Here is a 21,214-nt window from a genome sequence, read left to right as displayed (position 1 = left end):
TACATAGTAGTTTTACTACTGTCCAGGTGTGCATATGTACACTTGTACACAGGTACACACATCAGAAGTGCACACAGGTATTGGAAAGGTCGTAGCATCACGCAGGAGATGCTCACAGAGCCTCCCCAGTGACCCTTAGCACTCATGTTCTCATACATGTCAAGGGCTTCCTAACAGAAGCATCTGTGACCCTCTGCCAGGGAGCTTTCTCTGGCCACAGATCCAGGCTCTGCCTGTACCTGGAGCAGCTGAAGGGGCCTGGGGCAGCCATTAACCAATGACAAGCAAGAGCTGTCCCATCCCAGCTAGGCAGTAGCTTTGGTATTCTGTCCCAACACCCATTCTGTAAAGACCCCAGGGAGAATGAGACCCATGGCGCTCACACACGCACTCTGTATTGGATTCACTCCTGTTGTATGTCTTATTTCTCCATTTCCCTATCAACTCTCAAATCAACTATTTGAACCCAAATCTAGTCTTAAGGTTTACTGCCAGGATAACCCAGCTAAAGACGAAGTATGATTCATATAAGCTGAAGACTTTAAAAAGAAGAGGGAAAAGGCATGACCATCAACAGCAGCATGGCTAAGTAAATGTGGCACATCCATATAACAAAATATGATGCATCGATAAAAGTAAACCAACTATAGCTTCTTAATGTTACTTGAATGAATCTCACCAACCTTCATTTTGAGCAAAAGATATTAGAAATAACATAACCCATACTTTATTACTATATTCATATCACGCGTAATATCAGGCAACCGTTGTTCATGGTACTTAAAGATGATGATGGTACCTTTGGGAAGAAGCAAGGATAAACAGGGATAGGAACAAGAGTACTGGCAATGTTCCATTTCCTAATATCCATAATGTTGCATAGGAGTATTCACTTTGTGATAATCCTTATTTTTACCCCTTTTCTGTATATGTATTTCAATTAAAAGTTCTTAAAACTTTCATCATAGGGCATGTGAGACAAACAATAGATTATGTAATGGAGATCAGGACTTGGGGAAGAGAGGGTAGAAAAAGATGTGGTAGTTACGTTAGCTCAGGTTAAAAATGGCCCCTAACCAAGATTCAGGGGCCACCGTGAACCTTCCAGCTAAAACAAAAAAAAAAAAACACAAGAGAAAGCGGACCCTGAGCCTGCCCCCTGAATTTGGGCTGAAGGAGATCGAAATCTCACTAATGTCCACTCACTGCTATTTTCCCTGTGCTTTGCCTCCACACTCTTCATTCTTAGTCTAGGAAAACATCGTTCCTTTCTGAGCCTCCTCCAGTGCTGAAAATTTCAGCCGTAATATGTGATTCTAGACAGGGAAACAGGAAAATGTGTAATGAGACATCAGAAGTGTTAGCTGTGCTAACTTCTCAGGAGAACTGGAGATGTCTTTACACCAAGTCTTAACACTAAAAAAAAAAAAAATGCAATGTTCTTTCAATAGCTTTTCTAGAACACTCACTTCCCCTTGCACCTGAGGTACTTAGCCAGTATTTTTCCCTGTGTGAGACAGCACTTCAGACATCTAGATGGTGCTGTGCCTCAGCAGCCACTCTCAGGTGATAAATAACCGTGGAAATGCATCAGCAATTGTGTTCCTAATCAGTAGTTAAGTTAATTACACATAGCCAAGAGTTCATTTTTATTCTTTCCTGTCTTCCTGCCGCATGATGTTTGTAAAGGATTCTGTTGGCTCCAGCCAGAGGATTTTGATTTCTTCACCTCTTGACCCCTAAAGAGGTCTTTCAAGGGAAAAGTCATTTTCTGTCTTCTCACCTAGGTCTTTATTCCAATCCATCAAAATAGTTCACGGAAATTTCAGTGATGGCTTGGTTATAAAATTGAAGCCATGTTGCTGCTGGTAGCTCTTGCAATCTTTATTAGCATTTATGGATGTGAACCCAGGCAGTGGCAGTTATATTCCCATTATTAACAGCCTGTTAAGAGCCACATTACTGTCTTACCTTATTGGACTTCTGTCTGAGAGGAAAAAATAAAGAACTGATTTAATTTCCTCCTGCCATTGACTTGTGGTATTTGTAAGGTATCGACCTGCCTCATCTCTGTGAAACGGACCCTAGGAGGGCTGGTCACCTTGGTATGAAACTTCCCGAATAAATCCATTTGAAACTGGGATCAGAACTAACTGGATAAAGAGCTAAACTGAGAAGTTAGTCTCCTGAGTTGAGGCCAGATCAGGTTTCCTCTGCAACATGAAGACCTGATTTTGACGTACTAGTGCAGTGAAGTAGATTTTGGAGAAAGGTTCTTAGTCTTTGTGGAAAAAAAAAAACAAAAACTCCTCTATCTTTCCAATTCTTCCCCAACCCCTTTAGTTTTTTTCATGCTGTTACCACAACAACAGAGGTGATTTATCTTTCCATTTTGAATGATGTTTGGTTCCCTTAGGGAGATTCAACTCGAGAAATAGGAAACTCATTCTAAAGAACAGTACAGCTTATCTCCAGAGAACCCTACTTCCGGGTCACTGGACTTGAACTATTTCCCAGGTGAGTCATTTGACTTAGAAGCAACTGTGACTGCATCAGGAAGGTGACAGGATCGATACGTTCACGCTGCTCTGTCATTTAAAGTCACTTCAGCAACACCTGAGAAAGAGTTAGGTTTTCCTACCTGCCTCCTCACTACCCAGGTCAGTCGTCTTTGGATCAGCATTCAGGTACAGGAAGATTCTCCCTTGTGGAATATTTGGCAGATATGGTTTACCTTTTTCTTCTAGGTTCCCCTTTCACTCTTTTTCCTTCTAGTATAGACATAGCAAGGGCTTCCCAAGGGGTGCAGTGGTAAAGAATCCACCTGCCAATGCAGATTCAATCTCAGGGTTGGGAAGATCCCCTAGAGGAGGAAATGGTAACCCACAATCGTATTCTTGCCTGGAGAATCCCGTGGACAGAGGAGCCTGGAGGGCTACAGTCCATGGGATTCTCTGGGCAGGATTCTCTCAGATCTCAAAGAGTCGGACATTACTGAAGGACTAATACACACACAGACACAGAAGCTCTTTATTCCAAACTATGGATCAGAACACTTCTGCTGACAATGGGTTTGTTACATATTTAATGAGACAGATTTAATAAGAGGAAAATTTATATTAAAAAATTCCACCCAACGACTGTTTACCACTCACTTAACCAAGCACTTGTGATAATATTTGCAGCAGTATCATTTTCCTTCTTTATTTACTTTGCAAGCTGTTCTGCCTGACCTGGCCCAAATATTCATTATACTTTTTAACTTTATAATTTATTTTTATCAAAGCAATACATGTACATAATTTTTACGTGACTTTGACAAAGCTCATAAGAAAGGGCAATAGTCTCTTGTCACCCTTTCCCAGGTCAGTTTGTCCAATAATTTACTTTGACTCTCTTGATACTGGCTCCTTCTATTTTCTCTTTCTCTCTTTCTAAAACATCTCTTGATTGAATGCTGAAATTCCATACAATCTTCTCAAATCTTTGTTTTATTTTCTACTTTCCTTCTGAGCATTTTGGTCAAACTTCGAGAATTCTCTCAAATCTAACTTTCAATCCTTATACTGAATTTCTATTTTCTGCTCTCAATTCCAAAAGTTCATTCTTGCTCTCTGAATGTTCCTTTTTAAGAATAGACTGTAGCTATCTCCTAGATGCAGCATCTTTTCCTATCTCTCTGAACTCATTATTGTTATAAAGTTTTCATCTTTTGCTCCCTGCATTGTCTCTATTGATGCCAAGTTTCCTTTTCTGGTTGTTTGTCTTTCTCTTCCAGGTTGGAAGTTTACTCAAATATCTGGTGTTCCTTGATTGTTAATGTATATTTTCTTTTTTTGTTATTGTATTTTGAATAGGCATTATAATCATATGCTTCAAAATGCAAAAATATAAATATAAAAGAATTCGGTAAAAATTTCCCACCCATCTTTGCCATGCATCTGCCCACTTCCCATCTCTTGCCATTGGTAACCACTATCCTTGGGCATCCTCCCAGAGGTCCTTTATGCACAAAAGAGCTGTAGAAGCGACATTTCCCAGCCATTCTTGAAGTTGGGTGTGACACTGTAACTAATTTCTAGTCAATAAATGTGAACAGAAACACCTGCCACTTCCAGGTTTATACTTTCAGGAAGCAGATTCAACTACTTCATACTCTTTTTCTCCTTCCACTGGGTGGATGCTGATGAGAAGGAGGCCCTAGGAATTGGTACAGCTTCAAGGTGGAAGGGACCCGAGTTCCTGAATCACTGTGTGGAGGAGAGATACCCATGGACCAAGACCTTAGCCTGCTGCACGAGGGAGACATAAACTTCCATTGTGTTTGAACCATTAAATAACCTGGGTCTATTTATCCACACAGGCAAGGCTCCCCTAACTAATAAAATTTGTCTACACATCACAGAGACACCAGCCACATTCTCTACGTTTAAGGAAAGAGTAAAAGTCAGCAGTGTGAAATAGTAGGCACAGAGTCAACCAGAGAAGGTGGCATAAAAACGGCAGCAGATGTTGGCAAGAGGCATGATGAGCAGCAGCTGGAAGAGAGGAACCAGACACGCCCAGACAGCTGCTGCTCTTAGGTACCAGGTCAGTCGTCTGACAGTCAGAGACAGTGCTGAGGGTACCAATCCTGTACAGTTAGGAACAAACGATAAAGCAATTACATAGCTTCTGCATACTGTAGGTGCCTTCAGAATATTCAGGTTGTGCGTAGATAGACAGATAGATAGGAGTTTGTTATACATGGGGCTTCCCCATTGGCTCACTGGTAAAGAATCTGCTTGCAATGCAGGAGACACAGGAGACGTGGGTTCGATCCTTGGGTCAGGAAGATCCCTTGGAGGAGGGCATGGCAATCCACTCCAGTATTCTTGCCTGGAGAATCCCATGGACAGAGGAGCTTGGTGGGCTATAGTCCATAAGGTCACAAAAGAGTCAGACATGACTGAAGTGACTTAGCATGCATGCTGTATATAGATGCTTGCAAATACATAGTAACAATGACTATCCTCCAAAATATGAAGATACTACAGTTGAAGGATTATGGATGAGTGTTTTTTTTCCATCTGAATCATCTAAACTGTTTAAAAGAAACATACCATCCACTTATGGTGAAAATATTTTTTCTTGACTTTGAAGGAGAAAAAAAAAATCTTCCTTTTAATTATATACTTCCATGAAAATATTTAATTTCTAGGCATTCAATAAATAATACAGATGTGATTCACAGTTTTGTCCAATTCCTATTTGGAGTTTTTCAAGAAATGAATATTTATATACCACATAGACTATGACTGCATGTTTGCCGTTCACCAGTTCCCCAGTTACATAATCAGCTCCTTTGAAGGCAGACACTATATTGTACTCGCGGATTGTCACAGGCATTTGGCACATAGGAGGCACTCAGGAATGTTAGGTGAATGAATTTATGAATGCTTGAGTATTCCAGTAGCTTTTAATATGTAAATTCAATGGTAATTGATAAATTATCTCAGCCTTGGAATCCTGTTCCCTGTTATTTCAGTTTTGCTAAGTGTATGATATAAAGTCATTGACTGATCATACTTAAGACACCTAAACAGTGTTCTTTTTTTTTTCTTTTACTTTACACATCACAGCTCCATTCATCGCAAATAAAGGTGTAGACAGCATTGTCAAGTTTGACACTTTTGGAGATGGCATGGGACGATACAACGTGTTCAACTTCCAGTATGTGGGTGGCAAGTACTCCTACCTGAAGGTTGGTCATTGGTCAGAAACCTTATCACTAGATGTTGACTCTATCCACTGGTCCCGGAATTCAATGCCCACTTCCCAGTGCAGTGACCCTTGTGCACCCAATGAAATGAAGAATATGCAACCAGGGGATGTCTGCTGCTGGATCTGCATCCCCTGCGAGCCCTATGAATACCTAGCTGATGAGTTCACCTGTATGGATTGCGGCCTTGGGCAGTGGCCCACTGCAGACCTATCTGGCTGCTTTGACCTTCCTGAGGACTACATCAAGTGGGAAGATGCCTGGGCCATTGGTCCAGTCACCATTGCCTGCCTGGGTTTTATGTGCACATGCATGGTTGTGACTGTTTTTATCAAGCACAACAACACACCGTTGGTCAAAGCATCAGGCCGGGAGCTCTGCTACATCCTGTTGTTTGGGGTTGGCCTGTCCTATTCCATGACGTTCTTCTTCATTTCCAAGCCGTCACCCGTCATCTGCGCGTTGCGCCGACTGGGGCTGGGGACCTCCTTCGCTGTCTGTTACTCAGCGCTGCTGACCAAGACAAACTGCATTGCCCGCATCTTCGATGGGGTAAAGAATGGCGCTCAGAGGCCAAAATTCATCAGCCCGAGTTCTCAGGTTTTCATCTGCCTGGGTCTGATACTGGTGCAGATCACGGTCGTGTCTGTGTGGCTCATCCTGGAGGCTCCAGGCACCAGGCGGCACACCCTTCCAGAGAAGCGAGAAACAGTTATCCTAAAATGCAACGTCAAAGATTCCAGCATGTTGATCTCACTTACCTATGACGTAGTCCTGGTCATCTTATGCACTGTGTATGCCTTCAAAACGCGGAAGTGCCCAGAAAATTTCAACGAGGCCAAGTTCATTGGTTTTACCATGTACACCACGTGCATCATCTGGTTGGCCTTCCTCCCTATATTTTATGTGACGTCAAGTGACTACAGAGTAAGTCTTGGAATGGTTTCTTCTTTTCCTTCTTCTTGTATCCTTCTACTGTTTTGTTATGTAGAATTTACAGTAGACTCCCTTTATCTCAGCAATCAGGTAGCTAAATAACAAATGCTATGATGAACTGCCATGTTGCATATGAAAATTAATTCACTGTGTTTTAAAAGCATTTAATTAGTGCTTACTATGTGGAAAACGTTGCACTAGGCACAGAAAGGAAGATATGTGTATATGGCATAGTCATTCAAACAATTTATAATCTGGTGGGACAAAAGTATAATACACACACACACCCTTAAAACTTTTAATTAAATTTAGAAACTGAGTGACGAGAGAATAAGACTTACACCACTACAAATCTAATGAAAATACCTTAAATTAGACACAAGAGGACCAGGGTACCATAGATCAATCTGTAAGTTAAAGCTGACTTGCAACATTAAGCCAGGATCAGTTTAAAGACCTAAAAACTCTCACTTGAGTTTCAGATAAGCATGATTATTTCTCTAAAATGGGTTAAAATACAATGTTTACTTATTGTATTTTTCCTACAACTTTAGTTCCTACAGGCATGGTATATATATATGTAATCCTCGACTTAGTTAAAAATTTTACTGTCTATATTCGGGCAATCTAATTAAACCGTTATTCATATAGTCTTCAGTGATATTTAGTTCAAAGTTTTGGGCTTCAATATAATTATCATCTTATCTGAAAGAAACTGGTTCATCATTTCATCACAACTTCTCAAATTGTTGAAACGATCCATCAGTTGCTCTTGCGTTTAAAATTGTAACTTTAGTATTTTCCAATGAGTAAGTATGAGTGAGTATAGGAATTTTTCCCTCTTAAAGCAATCGGTTTTTATTTTCTATATTTCTTAAGTCATCATAAAGTTTTCCAGAGGCATTATAGTTTCCTTGTTACACTGTGATTTCACCAAACAAAGTGCCTCTGTAGGTTAGAATAGCCTCCAAAACTTTTGCTTATCAGCAGTTCCTATGTTACCAAGCTCTTGAATATCACAACTCAAAAGTAAGACAAAGCTATTTACAGCAACAGATCAAGAGACTGGCAAAGCTTAGCGTGTCTAGTCTATTAAATTATCCACTACCATATGACTGAAACGTCTGGACTACCACAAAGGAAAAACAAGAAAAATGAAGAATATATATTCAGTGTTGGGATAACAGTCAGGCTTTCTAAGACTATCTATAAAAATTTTTGAAAATCTGTCAAAGGACCAAACATCAAAACTAAATCAGAGGTCAGAACTAAAATCACAGGCCAGATGATATGCACCACAAGGGAGTTTGTACCTTTTGAGTGTGGGGATTAAATGGAGAACTACAGTTCATGTATTTTAATGCCCCCAATTCTATCTTTTATTTTTCAGTACACATCACCCTCTTAAAGACCTGTAAAGATTTTCTTTTTCCAGTTCTTAGGAAGCCATCCTTAGTAGATAGGACTTGGGGTATTGGGACTGCAAAATGGTTATTACACTGTTAATTATTTCAGCCTCAACATATGACTTGAAACTATTCTTTCTCAGAAAAGCTAATAAAAAAATAGAGCAGAAAATACTACTGAGAGTGAAATTTAATTTCATTGAATGAACTAGCATTTATTTCTAAAAATGACTCCCCCCCTCCTTTAACATGATAGCGGTATCATGATTAAATGAAATTAGCTGAAGACCCAAAGTTTCACCACAGATGGAAGTTACTAGAGAAATGCAGCAGAGACTAAAGTTGAGTGTTTTAAGGTGTGCGCTAATTAAGGCAACGAATCACACAGAGACCATCTGAGGTCTCACTTATCCTTGCAATAATGCCAACCCTAAGTTTACAAGAGAAATGAGAAGGTACACCAGAGCCTCCAACACAGTGGTTTTCATTTCAACTGCACAGTGAATCAACTGGGTAGCTGTGAAAAAATACTGATACCTGGGGCAGAGCCCCAGAAATTCTGATTTAATTGGCCTGATCTGTGGCCTGAACTTCAGGATTTGTCAAAGCTCCCCAAGTGACTCTCACTTACAGCCACGATTAAAAATCGCTGCTCTAATGAATCACATGCTCTTCTCATCTCATAGATAGCTTTAGCTTGGCCTGCATTGTTCTGAAATTCTTTGAAATATCTGTCAGAGTTATAAAACTGAGAAATGTTATGTAGCTATCCAGATTCTTGGTTCCTCTTAACAAAGTGAAACATGTGAACCCTAATTCCTACATGCAACAATTAGCTGGTTGAGTAGTGTTCATGTCTCTAGACAGAACTCTCACTCCTGTTGCCCAGAATGCCCACACACCCCTGAATTCTTACACTTGGTTTCCTTCATGTGTGAAGTATTTGAACTCGGGCCCCTTATTTTAGATTGAGATTTTAAATTTCTCAGAGGTAAACCATGTGGCTCAGATAGAATCAGCAGCATTAGAAAAGTACCCATTAATCTGAGAACCGGCATTAGAAATTTGGACATCAGTCAACAAGGTTTATGACTCAGTACTTTGCCACCTGCTGGGAGTTACACATAAATATAAAGTACCATTCCAGTCTTCAAAAAGCTTATACTCCAGTTGGGAAAAAATAACAAGAATGAATGAATTCAAGATTAATGCAAAATAGTTTACAATTAAATTACTGATACAAACTCTTAAATGCCTACTTGTTTCAAAAAAAGAGATCAGTAAGAGCTTGGTCTTTCCAGGAATACTCCTGCTGAAAAAGGTGAGATTTCACCCTGGACCTTCGTTGGAAAGTGCAATTAAGGTAGAGAATATAAGCCTTACAGGGAATATTCTTGAAGCAAAATAGAAACGAACCAAGAAAAATATAATATCGGTTGTACTCAAATGGAAGGTAAGGGGAGTCTAGTAAGAAACTCATGGGAACTGGCAATTTGGTCAGATTATACCAGGTAAAGGAATTCATTTAAATAATGTTTAAGGGATTTGAGGTCTTCTGATTTTTTTTTTTCTTGTTTTCTTTTGGTTGGTTGTTTGCTTGGGCAAAAAAGTAATATAATTAAGGTAAGAGGGAAAGAAAGGAACTGACTCTACCTGATCGACCTCCAAGACCTTACTCTGCTAAATGCTTTGCATACCTGAGCTCACTTATTCTCATTAGCACCCTGGAAAGCAAATTTCATTATCCATTGGAAAGATGAGTAAACAGACTCAGAGGATAATTAACTTCCCAGGTGGCACAGTTAAGAAATAGTAGGACAAGATTTTTGGATCCAAATCCGTGCCTTTCATACTATACCACAAACTTATCTGTTCTTAATAGGAGGAATACATTTGTAGGAGTAAAGCCTAAAACAAGCAAAACTGATGCTGTAAGAGGCATCAAGACAAAGCAAGCAAAAACTTGAGTAAGAATCCAAAAATGTGAAGAATCTTTGAGGAATACCCAGACCATCTCCTTCTTTATTGCAATAAAACCATCCTAGAAAGGGTAAAAAAACAAACTCTGAGTCATCAGGGATTCAATATGTAGTGTACATGGTGTAACTAAAAAATTAGGCCATGTTTGGGTGGCAAGTTTTCCATAAAAAATTAAAATGGTAATTACTAAGTATTTTGTTCAGTCATGTTTTCCAAAAGTATTTGAGCCTTTATCATGGGCCTTGGAGATACAGCAATTAACATAGACCAGCCCCTCCTCTTTAACTTATAGTCTAGCAGGGAACAAGAGGGGATAGAAATGGAGAGTGAGTAATGAACAAATGAAAATTCGGGATAACTCATGCAGGGGTGAGTGCTGTGATGGAAGGGTGAGGGGATATGCTACTTCCCAAGCTTTAAGGTGTATACACCTGGGAATCTTGCTAAACATTTTGATTCCGTGAGAAGGGATGAGGCCCAAGATTCTGGATTTCTAGTAAGTTCTCAGGTGATGAAGATGCTGCTGGACAAAGGACTGTACTTCAGCTTTCAAGGTGCTAGATTCTTCTGGGGTTGGGACAGGCAAAGCACTTAATCTAGGCAGAGACTTGGGGGTGACTTTAGAATTTTTTTTACAAGGTTTAAGCAATTGCAAAGAAATTTCACTGTTCCCACATTGAATATTTGAAGACTTAAAGAAATGTGTCACGTCTCATTCTTTCAAAAGAAATCTTTGCCACCCCTCCTAGTACCCATTTCATAATACTCTACTGAAAGATGGAAAAGCCAGACAGGGGAATTCCACACACTAGGCAGAAGAAGCAGTAAGCACAAATGCCTCTAGGCAAAAATGTCATAGCAAAGAAAGGTGTATCTGGCTACAGTTTAATGAGTAGATGGAAGTGTGGTTTTGTACGAGAAGTAGGCAGGGCGTGGGGGGGTGGGCGGGGGCGGGCGGGGCTAGACCACATAGGACTTCATAACACATAGCAAAAAGTTTAGATTTTGTTCTATATGGAAAAAGAAACCACTGAAATTCACTTTTAAGCAGAACAGTTTAGTGATCTCACATTTTAGAAAAAAAAAAATTCAATCTGCTGAAGACACTATATGACAGAAAGGCAACAGCAGGAGGTGGGGGAGTGGTTAGGTGTTGCAGTAGGTGTTCCGGTTGGAGCTGATGATGACTGGAGCCAAGGGTAGCATGTCAGTGATGGAGACAGAACCTGTCAGGAACTGTGAAGGGTTTTTAAACCACCCCACAGTCTAACAGGTGAGTCCACAACAGTTTCAGGGATGCTGACAGAAGACATGAGATTCCTGATTCAGAGACAAAGGACTTTATCACTCACAGCCACCACTGTAGCCAGAACATCAGCATTTGTGTAGGCTTCCCAATTGCCACTAGGCAATGCAGAGTGCGCTGGTGACACTTGTATACACAGTCATCTTCTCTTTGAATCTGTCACAGCCCAGCACTGTTACGAATCTTATCCTTTTTTTAAAAGGTGGGTATTGTGTTCATCATAGGTTTTTAGCAAGATTTTTTTTTCATTTATTTTTATTAGTTGGAGGCTAATTACTTTACAATATTCTAGTGGTTTTTGCCATACATTGACATGATCTGAGAGAATAGCATTGAAACAAGTATACTATCAAGGGTGAAACAGATCACCAGCCCAGGCTGGATGCATGAGACAATTGCTCTGGGCTGGTGCACTGGGAAGACCCAGAGGGATGGGATGGAGAGTGAGGTGGGAGGGGGGATCGGGATGGAGAACACAGATTTTTAGCAAGAATTTTTAAGAAACATTGCAATAGAATATTATTGATATCTGAGTTTGAGATGCCTCCTTAAGCTCCCTCTCAAGCAAGTGCCTCCCTCACTTGTCTCATTCTGATCCCAGCCCTAACTTCTCCCTAACAGGTCTGGGTAGGATGGTAACTTGGTTGTTTGTAACCAACAGAGCATAGATATTTGAGTTCTTACCTCCCCGGAGTTTCCCAGCACACTGGGTCTGGTGCATACAGTTGGCAGCTACCCTTGGGGATGGGGAGACTTTCAACCTATCCTCCCTGTCTTCTTAAGGCAGCTGCAGTCAGGATGGAGAGTAAGGGAGGAACCAGGTAGCAGGCAAATCTGCATGCCAGGAAGGAAAGCACATTTGCTGTGTGTTTCAAGCATGTAGAGCTATGCATAGTTCGACTGAATGAAGATCGAATGTTTATGAGCACCCAAAACCATGAACTGAATGGCAAGATCATTACTGTCACTATTCAACTTTGGGGACCCCTTAACTCAAGAGACCAGAGCCAGGTAGCTATCTGCCTAGGGAGTATTGCTTGTGTATTTCAGCTTACTTGGCAGTGACTCACATAGACAGCAACATTTTTAAAGGCATCCATCTCAGCTCAGGGCATTTGCTGTCTCAACACGATGATATCACTTAGTGTCTTGCCTGGTTTTAGCGTAGAGCTCGGCAAGTGTTCCAGCACTGCAGCTGACTGTAAGAATCTCTCTATATTTCCTCACATCAGTTTCTCTTTCTTTGGTGTAGCACTTTTGTCAGCATTTTAAACCCACTGCAGGTCAGTAAAAGCCCAAATACTAGTCAGTGCCTCATCTATGGTCTTCCAAAGCATTATTCCGTTTCAGGGAAATCTCATAGAGAGGACCAAAGCTCCTTTTCTGCAGCCAAGGTTTCCACTGTAAAAAAGCTGAGACCTTTGTCATCTTGGAATGGATCTAAGTTTGGCAAGAGAGACTACAGCAGGGGATGAGCCATAAAGGGCTCAGCTGTTGCCATGCTGTCTTCACAAGCTCTAGTCACCTGCCTCTCTCATCTTCCAGGGGAAGCAGGCAAAGTCCAAGTGATTCACCTGATCTCTGCAAGGTTTCTCTTTTCATGGTCAGTGTAGTCACATGTCCCTGCATCTTTTATGTGAAAAAGAGTGGAACTTTCTGCCCATCAAGGACCCGAATCAGGATAGGGAGGAAATCCACCCCATGCCCAGAGGAGAGTCAGCAACAATTTCAGTACCGGTGCAGCAGCTCTATCTAAACCCACTTCCTGTTACTCAGCCTGCGACCCCATCCCTCAAATCTTCTCCATCGATGGCAATAAAGTAGGGCACTCTTTATTGCCTGGATGACCACATAGTTTGGTCAACCTGGACTTCTCTCGAGGCCTGTTAACCAGCCCACATTTCCTCTTTGAGAAAACCTTCCCAATCTCACTGTCACAGCTGTCCAAGACCATAAAGTCTGGATTTTACTCAACTTATTCTAACTTACCATGCTAGCCTGCCACAGTTTTGTGGACGCTGACAAAAAGGGCTTTATAACCCAAAGTAATAGTGGTAGCTGGGAGTTTAGCTCTGGCTCTGGTTCCCTGAGCCCAGCTTCCTGAAGGCTAGGCTAAGGAGGCTGTAACTACCGCATAGTCGGCGGTGGCGTTACCTGGAGGAACTGTGAGGTTAGGGAACCCGAGTCTTCTCTAATGGGTGATGTGCTGGTCCCTTGTTTCACAGGCACTATCTCCATCTCTTAAGTCTCTTTGCAATAAAAATCCCTTGAAAAGAAAGTCCAGAACAAAGGCAGTCAGAGCCGCTGCTTGAAAGATATAGAAGCCCAAGAGATTGTAGAGGATTTTCTTCCAAAAGAACAAACAGAACTTGCTATTGGACTGGAAGTGTGGGTGTAAGGTAAAATGGAAAAATTAAGGATGACTCTCAGGTTTGGGGCTGCACAGTTGGGTGGCATTTGGTGTCACTTAAATGGAGACACTTGGAGGAGAGGATCAAGTTCTGCTTACAGATTCATTCTGATTTGCCTACTACATAGCCACAATATGCCAAGATGGCAGTTGAGTGTATCAGTCTGGAAGCCCAGAGGATAAGTTGGAACTAGTCCTACATATGTGAATATCATCTATAAAGGAAGTACTTATACCCTGGAACTCAATGAGATGGTGAAGGAGAGTGTCCAAAACTGAGTTCTGAGACACTCCAGCACTTAGAGCTCAGGTAGAGGAGAAAAAAGTTAGCAAAGGAAACTCAGATGAGGAACTGTCAGTGAGGGAAGGATGTATCCAGGAAGTGGTTAACCATGTCAGGTGTTGCTAGGAGCTTGAGGAAGATGAAAACAGAGCAGCATGAACTGGGAATGTTCAAAGATGCGGGACAAATAATTATATGTAAATGCAGACTTTTTAATAGTGTGATTTATAGAAGGAATTGGGCAACTGAAACTATGAGGCTGATACTTGGGTTTTGAAAAAAAATTAAAAGGTACCTTTTAATTTTGCAGCATAAACTGTGACCAAAACACACCTTTAGTTTTGCCTCTCATTGTTCCCTTAGTAGTGAGTGAGAGTAATCACACCCCAGCACTGGATGGAAATCCCAGTGGGTAGAACCAAAACACAGGGTGTTCACCATGTAAGGCACCATGTTAGTGTTGGGACAGAACAACAGGTGACAATGCTCCAGAGGTCCATGGATTTGTGCACCCTTGGGTAACATAAGGTCCTACAATAATTTTCAGTGGGAAATAGTCTATTAGGAATTCAAATGCCTTGTCCATGTAATTATCAAAACCATATCATGACTTAACATCCAACCTTATTTTCTCCTGCAGTCCAGCCTGCCTTAGAGCTGTAGCAGTCAGTTTCCCCTTTCTCCCAGCTCATAGTTCCCAGTCCACCAGTTGCTGTTTCCCCTCAGCTCTGGTTAAAGAGTAACAAGGAAGAAGTAGGACAGTTCTTATGTAACAGGATGGCTTTATGATCTTTGAGTCCCCATTGGCTAAAGACACATCCTTGGGATAATCTGGAAGATGATTAAAGGATGTTTTCATGTGATTATCAGAAATTTCCTGCTGTTTTTTTTCCCTGCAGGTCCTTGAGTGAGTTGGCTGGCAATTTTCTACTCTAAGTTGTCACACTTAGGCCCAGAACATCCAGCTGTTCCCCCTCCAGCCTCCTTCCCATCCTGGGAAAGACTCCAGGCCCCTCCACATGGGCCCTAGATTCCCCCCAATGGTTCTCTATCCCGTGGCTCATCTTGTCCAGCATCCCACTCACATAGCCTCTGCTTTGATAAATTCTTAAAGGGCTATTTCAACACACTCGCCAGTCTCCTTACTGTGGTGCAAAAGTAACTGGCCATTTCTCACCTAGGAATCAGGCTCCCAGGCAGAACATCTTCCCTCCACAGAAAAAATGTCAAACCTTCTGTGAACGGCCACACTGATGCCCTTCTCTCTAGACTTTCAGTGAGGAGATGGGTACAATCCCCCTCTAGTAGAGAGGATATGGAATTCATAGTACAACTTTGTGCAAGCTTTTCTCACAAAAGCCTTCCTCCTCCTCTCCTTGTAATGTCTTAAAACATGTGATGAGTTTCACATTTATAGAAGTATTTTTAGAAAAGGTTTGGAAAATGAGCACATTTGAACCTGTCTCACTCTCAGGGGAAAACTGATCCCTCTCACACTGGCACAATAGTCAGATCCGAGGCAGGAAGAACACAGTTCTAATAACATGTTTTATATATCTGTGTAAAAAAATTGTGCTAGTAATGGACTTGCCATGTATAACATAGTTATGATTGATCAAGTCTTTTCCATCATGGAATTAGACAGTAGACTTTTCTGAGAATTTAAAGGAGCCTGAAATCAGGGACCAAGTTTGGAGAGCACTGGAGTGGTTAGGGGAGCAGGAGCTTTAAGACAGGGAGGAGAGATTTACTTTCAGCAATTAAAGTAAAACCAGATTCTGAAGAGTTATGAAATACATGTAACCTGATTTTTAAAAAATCAGAAACAGAAAGAAATCTTCTAAAACAATGTGGCTCTTCTAGTTAATTGTTCAGTCTTCAGTTTTCCTTGATTATAGAAGAAGGTCAGACACTTTGGGGCATGAGAAATTATTGCTATCTGGTAATAGCATCACCTGAAGAAGAAGGAAAAAGAACTCTAAAATGACTCTGGGATTTACCATAGCTACTCTGGGTAGAAACTGATAGAAGAAATAATTAATTGCCATTTTTCATACTAAGAGTGATTAAATATGTAGAATCTAATTTGGGATTTTCCAGAAAAATCTGTGGGAGCTGAAGCCAGGACAAATGAGAAGATCAGAGAAGATGAAGAGTGGAGGCAAGAGAATGAAGAGAGATGATAAAACCTAGTTCTGAGGTTTGCTTTCAGGGGCAGCAAAGGGATAAAGGGAACATTCCTTCTTTGAAAGAAAGGGAAAACAAAGATGAACTAGTGAGTATCTGATGTATCAAAATTCCAGAGAGATGTTAATGAAATGATTTAAGAGTAGGTACCTAGAAGAAAATTGACAGTGTCCCCCACTATTGAGTACGGAAACCAAGAGCAGATAGGCAGCACTCCCAGCATGAAAGAGACAGAAATATGAAACAGGATCAAATTTGTTCTTAATATAGTAAACCTTAAACAAACCAAGTTGATTAACTCAAACCATCAGACATCGGGTCACTCCATCACTTAGTACTGTTATTTTACTACTTAAGATTCTGACTTCAGTGGCTCGGCAGAAGTATCTTTTATACAAACATAATGAAGAAAACAAACCAAACAAGAAAGTCCATGGGAAGTCTTGGCAAGCCTTGAGGAACACCCATCACAAAGAGTGTTTGCTTACAAATCCTCAGCAATGGTGCCCTGTGGATCCCAGGCTCAGAAGATTCAACATAATTGCTGTATTGGTTTGGCCAGAATAAGAACAGAACTGTAGATGATCTGGTTTTTGAAAGTTGGCTCTTTTTCTAGCATTCTCTTGAGTTGACCACTGTATTGAATTTATAGTCAAGATACTTAACCAGGCAACCTTTTCTTGTAGGTGCAGACAACTACCATGTGCATCTCTGTCAGCCTGAGTGGCTTCGTGGTCCTGGGCTGTTTGTTTGCGCCTAAGGTGCACATCATCCTGTTTCAACCCCAGAAGAATGTGGTCACGCACAGGCTGCACTTGAACAGGTTCAGTGTCAGTGGGACTGGGACCACATATTCTCACTGTAAGTATGGCGCTTGACACGGACCCCTTCAAACACAGCACTGTGGTAGGCAGCAGGCTGGGAGGGGGAACGGTGGACATAGACCAAACAGACAACACATGTCCACCCCATAATCAATCTCAATTCAGTTTTCAAAAGTGCTGGTTTAATCACTGTGTGCTAGGTACTGTGCTGGGTGCTAATAACACAGTGACCAGTGGGAGAGGGCAAGTTCCCGTATTCAGTCTAGCTGAGATGACCGCCATTAAATCCATGACCACAACTGGGATTTCTAATGATGTTGTGGACTCAGACAACCAAATTTCTAGTCCAACCAGTTCAGTAGTGAACCTTGAGCACATCACTTTACTGCTTCCTTCCTTAGGTCGTCTGGGAAGTGCTCTATAAAGTGTTTTGTGTCACATAGACGCTGAAGGTGCTTCATAAAAATTAAAAGAGGAAAATAAGCAAATAAGATGGAAAATGTAACATCCTAAATACCCACTTGGAAGTTCAAAGTACCTCCTTTGACATGAGCATGATAAAGGTTCTAAGAATCTCTACAGCAAGGAAACCTGTTTCATTCTGTTATTTACAGTTTCTTAAAAGTATCTGACCACAAGAAAACCAACTCACATCCCATGGAATACACCTTGGAAAATTTGGACTAGATCTACCTCCTATTACAAATACACAATGTTTTTTTTTCAGCTGACAACCAGCTGAGAAAGCAGTGTGAACTGAAGGATACCAGAATAACTCCCCATCAGAATTCTCTCTCCTCTTGGTCTGCAAATATCTGAAACTATCCTTAGAGAATCATTTAATTCTTTAGAGTCATCCAAAGCACAAATGTACCTAAAGGGGACAACCTTTTAAGCCATTTTCAGCTAATCCATGGTATGAAGTAGGAGAAATTCACTGACAGAAGGATGAAGAAGGGGAAGTGTGGGGGAGAAGGGCTGAAAGGGACAGAGACAAATGACTACTTCACAATTTTGCCCCAAGCCGATTAGAAAGAAAACTTCAAAATAGCTCAGCATCACAGAGTGAGCAATCGCATTAGTGCCCCAGTTTCTTGAACAACATACAGAATTTTACAGTGCAGTCCTTTCCCTAGAAGACAAAGGGAAGACAGAGCTGCCAGCACCTTTCAGGGACACGCTGAGTATACCACACCTCCCCAGTCTCAGCTGCTATAGAGATGGACACCTTATTTATTTTCAGCTCAATTTCCAGGTGTCACAATGGCTGAGTCCCAGGACCTGGTAAAACCTGTGACATCATTTTCCTTGGCCCTTAAAGAAATCCGCTTATTTCTTGAGCAAACAAATCTCTTGTCTAGCAGCCAAACTATAACAGCTAATCCAGACAAGAAAAAGCTGGCATATAACTAATAATAACAACTAATAAAAACAAAAACAGTAATGGAGCTAAAAGGAACTATCATTTATCATTTCCTTTGTGCTGGGCATTGTGCTAAATACTTCATACATGTGTGCACGCATGATATAGCTTATTTAATGCTCACAACTCTAGGAGATAAAGAAACCTATCCGAGGTCACACATATTGAAAGTGGCAGAACCAGAACTTAGAGACGGTTTCTCCAATCTCCAAGCACACCACTGCATGGTTCTACTTCAAACAGGAAATTTCCCATGGATGAGGTACGTGGCAGGCTTTCAAGGGAAAACAAAAGAAAGGTTACCCTAGGCTGTGCAGCATGATTTACCTCTGGGTGAAAAGAGTCTTGTTGAAAGCTTAGAACTCTTGGTTGTTATTAAAACAAGTTATCAAAATCCCCAAGTCTCTCACAGACATTTTTTCAAATCTCATACATCCAAACCTCAGTAATTTAGAAATGGTGGCATTTTCTGATGCAAAGTCTAGGAATTAATAAATTCCTGAAGAGGTAACAAAGGCACTTTACCCAATCAAGTCTCGCCTCAGAATTTCAGAAACATCCATTGACACAAAAACAATGCGATGCAGCTACCATGGACGTGCTCCGGCTGTCACTCACTGTCTAATCTGCTAGCGGCCCAGCCAGTACTTCAACATAGATGTCACCAGCCCAGCATTTTAGGACTGTTTTGTTACTCAGTGAAATTTCATTTGTTTATCTTTTAAAAAGTCTAAATTTAGACCTCATGCATGAATCCCCATGACTTTCCTCTAATTAATCCAAATTAATTAAGGGGCATTAAAGTAACAAAGTGAAGTACTTTTGTCATGTTTCTAGGCAATTTCAAAGTGCATAAGTAACAAATCCATTCATTTTTTTTACTTATAATTCTTTATCTTTTACTCACAATAGTTTTATATTTGTAGACTCATTTTATCCCATGAATACTGGATATCACAAGTTCTATTTTATAGCAAGGAAATAAGAGACGTCACTTCTCAATGATACGCAAGGATTCAAGCACTGACAATAGATTTTCTGATTTGTGATTAGTGTCCTTCCCATTTTAATACATTGGAACCTCTTCATGAAATTCATTCAATCATTAAATGCTTAAATGCCTTCTATACACCAGAAATTTCTAAGCACCTGTGTACACAATGAATAGGATAGAATCCCTGGTCCCAGGAAGCTTAGTGTCTAGGGCAGTGTTTTTCATGCTATAGAATGTAATCCATGAATGGGTCATGAAATTGATTTGGTAGGTTTGACCAGCATTTTTTAAAAGAAAATATAAAGTATCTTAGAGTGTATCACATGTAATGGTGTAAATAGCATTTCATGAAGTTTGCTCAAGTTTATATATGGGTACCCAGGTTCAGGTAAAACATTTATTTCTATGAATTGCCATCAAAGAAATTTGAAAGCCATTGATCTATGGAATCTAGTTATAAGTATAAACATGCTATTGACCCACTATGGTGAAAATCTGAGCAATTGGTTTAACATCTCAGTGCCTGTTTCCTCCATTATAGATTCAGTTCAGTTAATATTCATTTCACTCCTAAATACTGGGAAGTATGTTTTTTAAGTAATCAAGAAAATCCTTAAACTGTTCTGAGTTCATTAAGTAAAGCACATGCTTTTCTTAAGTTGTACATAATTTATATTCTTCTGGTGAGTATTTGCAAGCATGTTATTCCATTGGGTTATTGGTACCAATATTGCTGCTGACTTTCTGACTTACTTCCTTCAGAGGTAAAATCACAAACCCCATGTATGGATGAGAGTAAGCTTGTGCAGCAACAAAGTCACCCCAGAGAGACACATTTAGTTACCCATCCCCACATAACAAACCTCCCCCCAAATTTAGAGGTCTAAAAGAAAGCCCTTTGATTATGTCTCTTGGTTTTGTGGGTCAGGAATTCGGTCAGGGCTGGACTGAGCAGTCTGTCTGCCCTACAAGGCCTTGACTGCGGTCCTTCTGTGCTGTCGGCTGAGACTGAGCTAATCTGGAAAGAACACAGTGGTTCACTCTCTCATGTGGCACCTTGGTGGGACACATCCCCATGTGGGACCTGGAGAGCATGACAGAGCCTGCCCTAATTCAAGGGGAGGGGTGAAGGCCCCACTTTTCAGAGAATGTGTGGCCATTCCCATCATGCTACACTCTCCAAATCCTAAATCCATCCAGTACCGCACTCTTAGAAGAGATTAAGTGACATGACACACGCAATTCCTAGAACTCACCTTGACTGAGAGGTGCAGCCACATTAACGCCCAGTTAATTCTCTGGCAAGAAAATAGCAGAGATACAACATCCCTCCACTTTGGAGTGTAAGTGAGCTCCCTGACAGCAGCTAAGGTGGTTGCTAGTAGAAAGAGTACCAGTTATTGGGGTTTAAAAGCTGTGCAGTTGCTCCAAAAAGATAGGAAAGAATGGCCAAACTCAGAAGCAGGCATAGAAGAAAGAAAATGGTTAAGGACATCCTGGAAAACCCACAATCTGAGAAATGTTTACATATTACTGTATATAAGAGAGAACAATTTTAGTTGCATCTGATTAACTATATATAGAATAATAAAAATAAAGGAAACAGTAACTTTTTCCCACTAAATGTGCCCATAGGCTAATTGTTCCCGATATTTATGTATTTAAAAAAAAAAAACTGTTTGAAATGGAGATTCCCAGACCCCA

General features: G+C 40.8%; 1 protein-coding gene across 2 annotated transcripts in view; it reads left to right on the top strand.

The window, feature by feature from the left end:
• GRM3 (glutamate metabotropic receptor 3) overlaps positions 1-21,214 on the top strand; it is a 228,174-nt gene that overhangs the window by 197,248 nt on the left and 9,712 nt on the right. For both annotated transcript variants that reach the window (XM_043873420.1, XM_043873419.1), the window contains exons 4-5: positions 5,622-6,688; positions 16,956-17,130. In XM_043873420.1, the coding sequence (XP_043729355.1) occupies positions 5,622-6,688; positions 16,956-17,130 (1,242 nt within the window). The remainder of the gene's footprint in view (positions 1-5,621; positions 6,689-16,955; positions 17,131-21,214) is intronic.

This window comes from Cervus elaphus, chromosome 18 (assembly GCF_910594005.1).
Source record: "Cervus elaphus chromosome 18, mCerEla1.1, whole genome shotgun sequence".
Lineage (NCBI taxonomy): Eukaryota > Metazoa > Chordata > Mammalia > Artiodactyla > Cervidae > Cervus > Cervus elaphus.
Note: the sequence above shows the minus strand (reverse complement) of the source record. Positions and strands in the feature narration are given on the sequence as shown.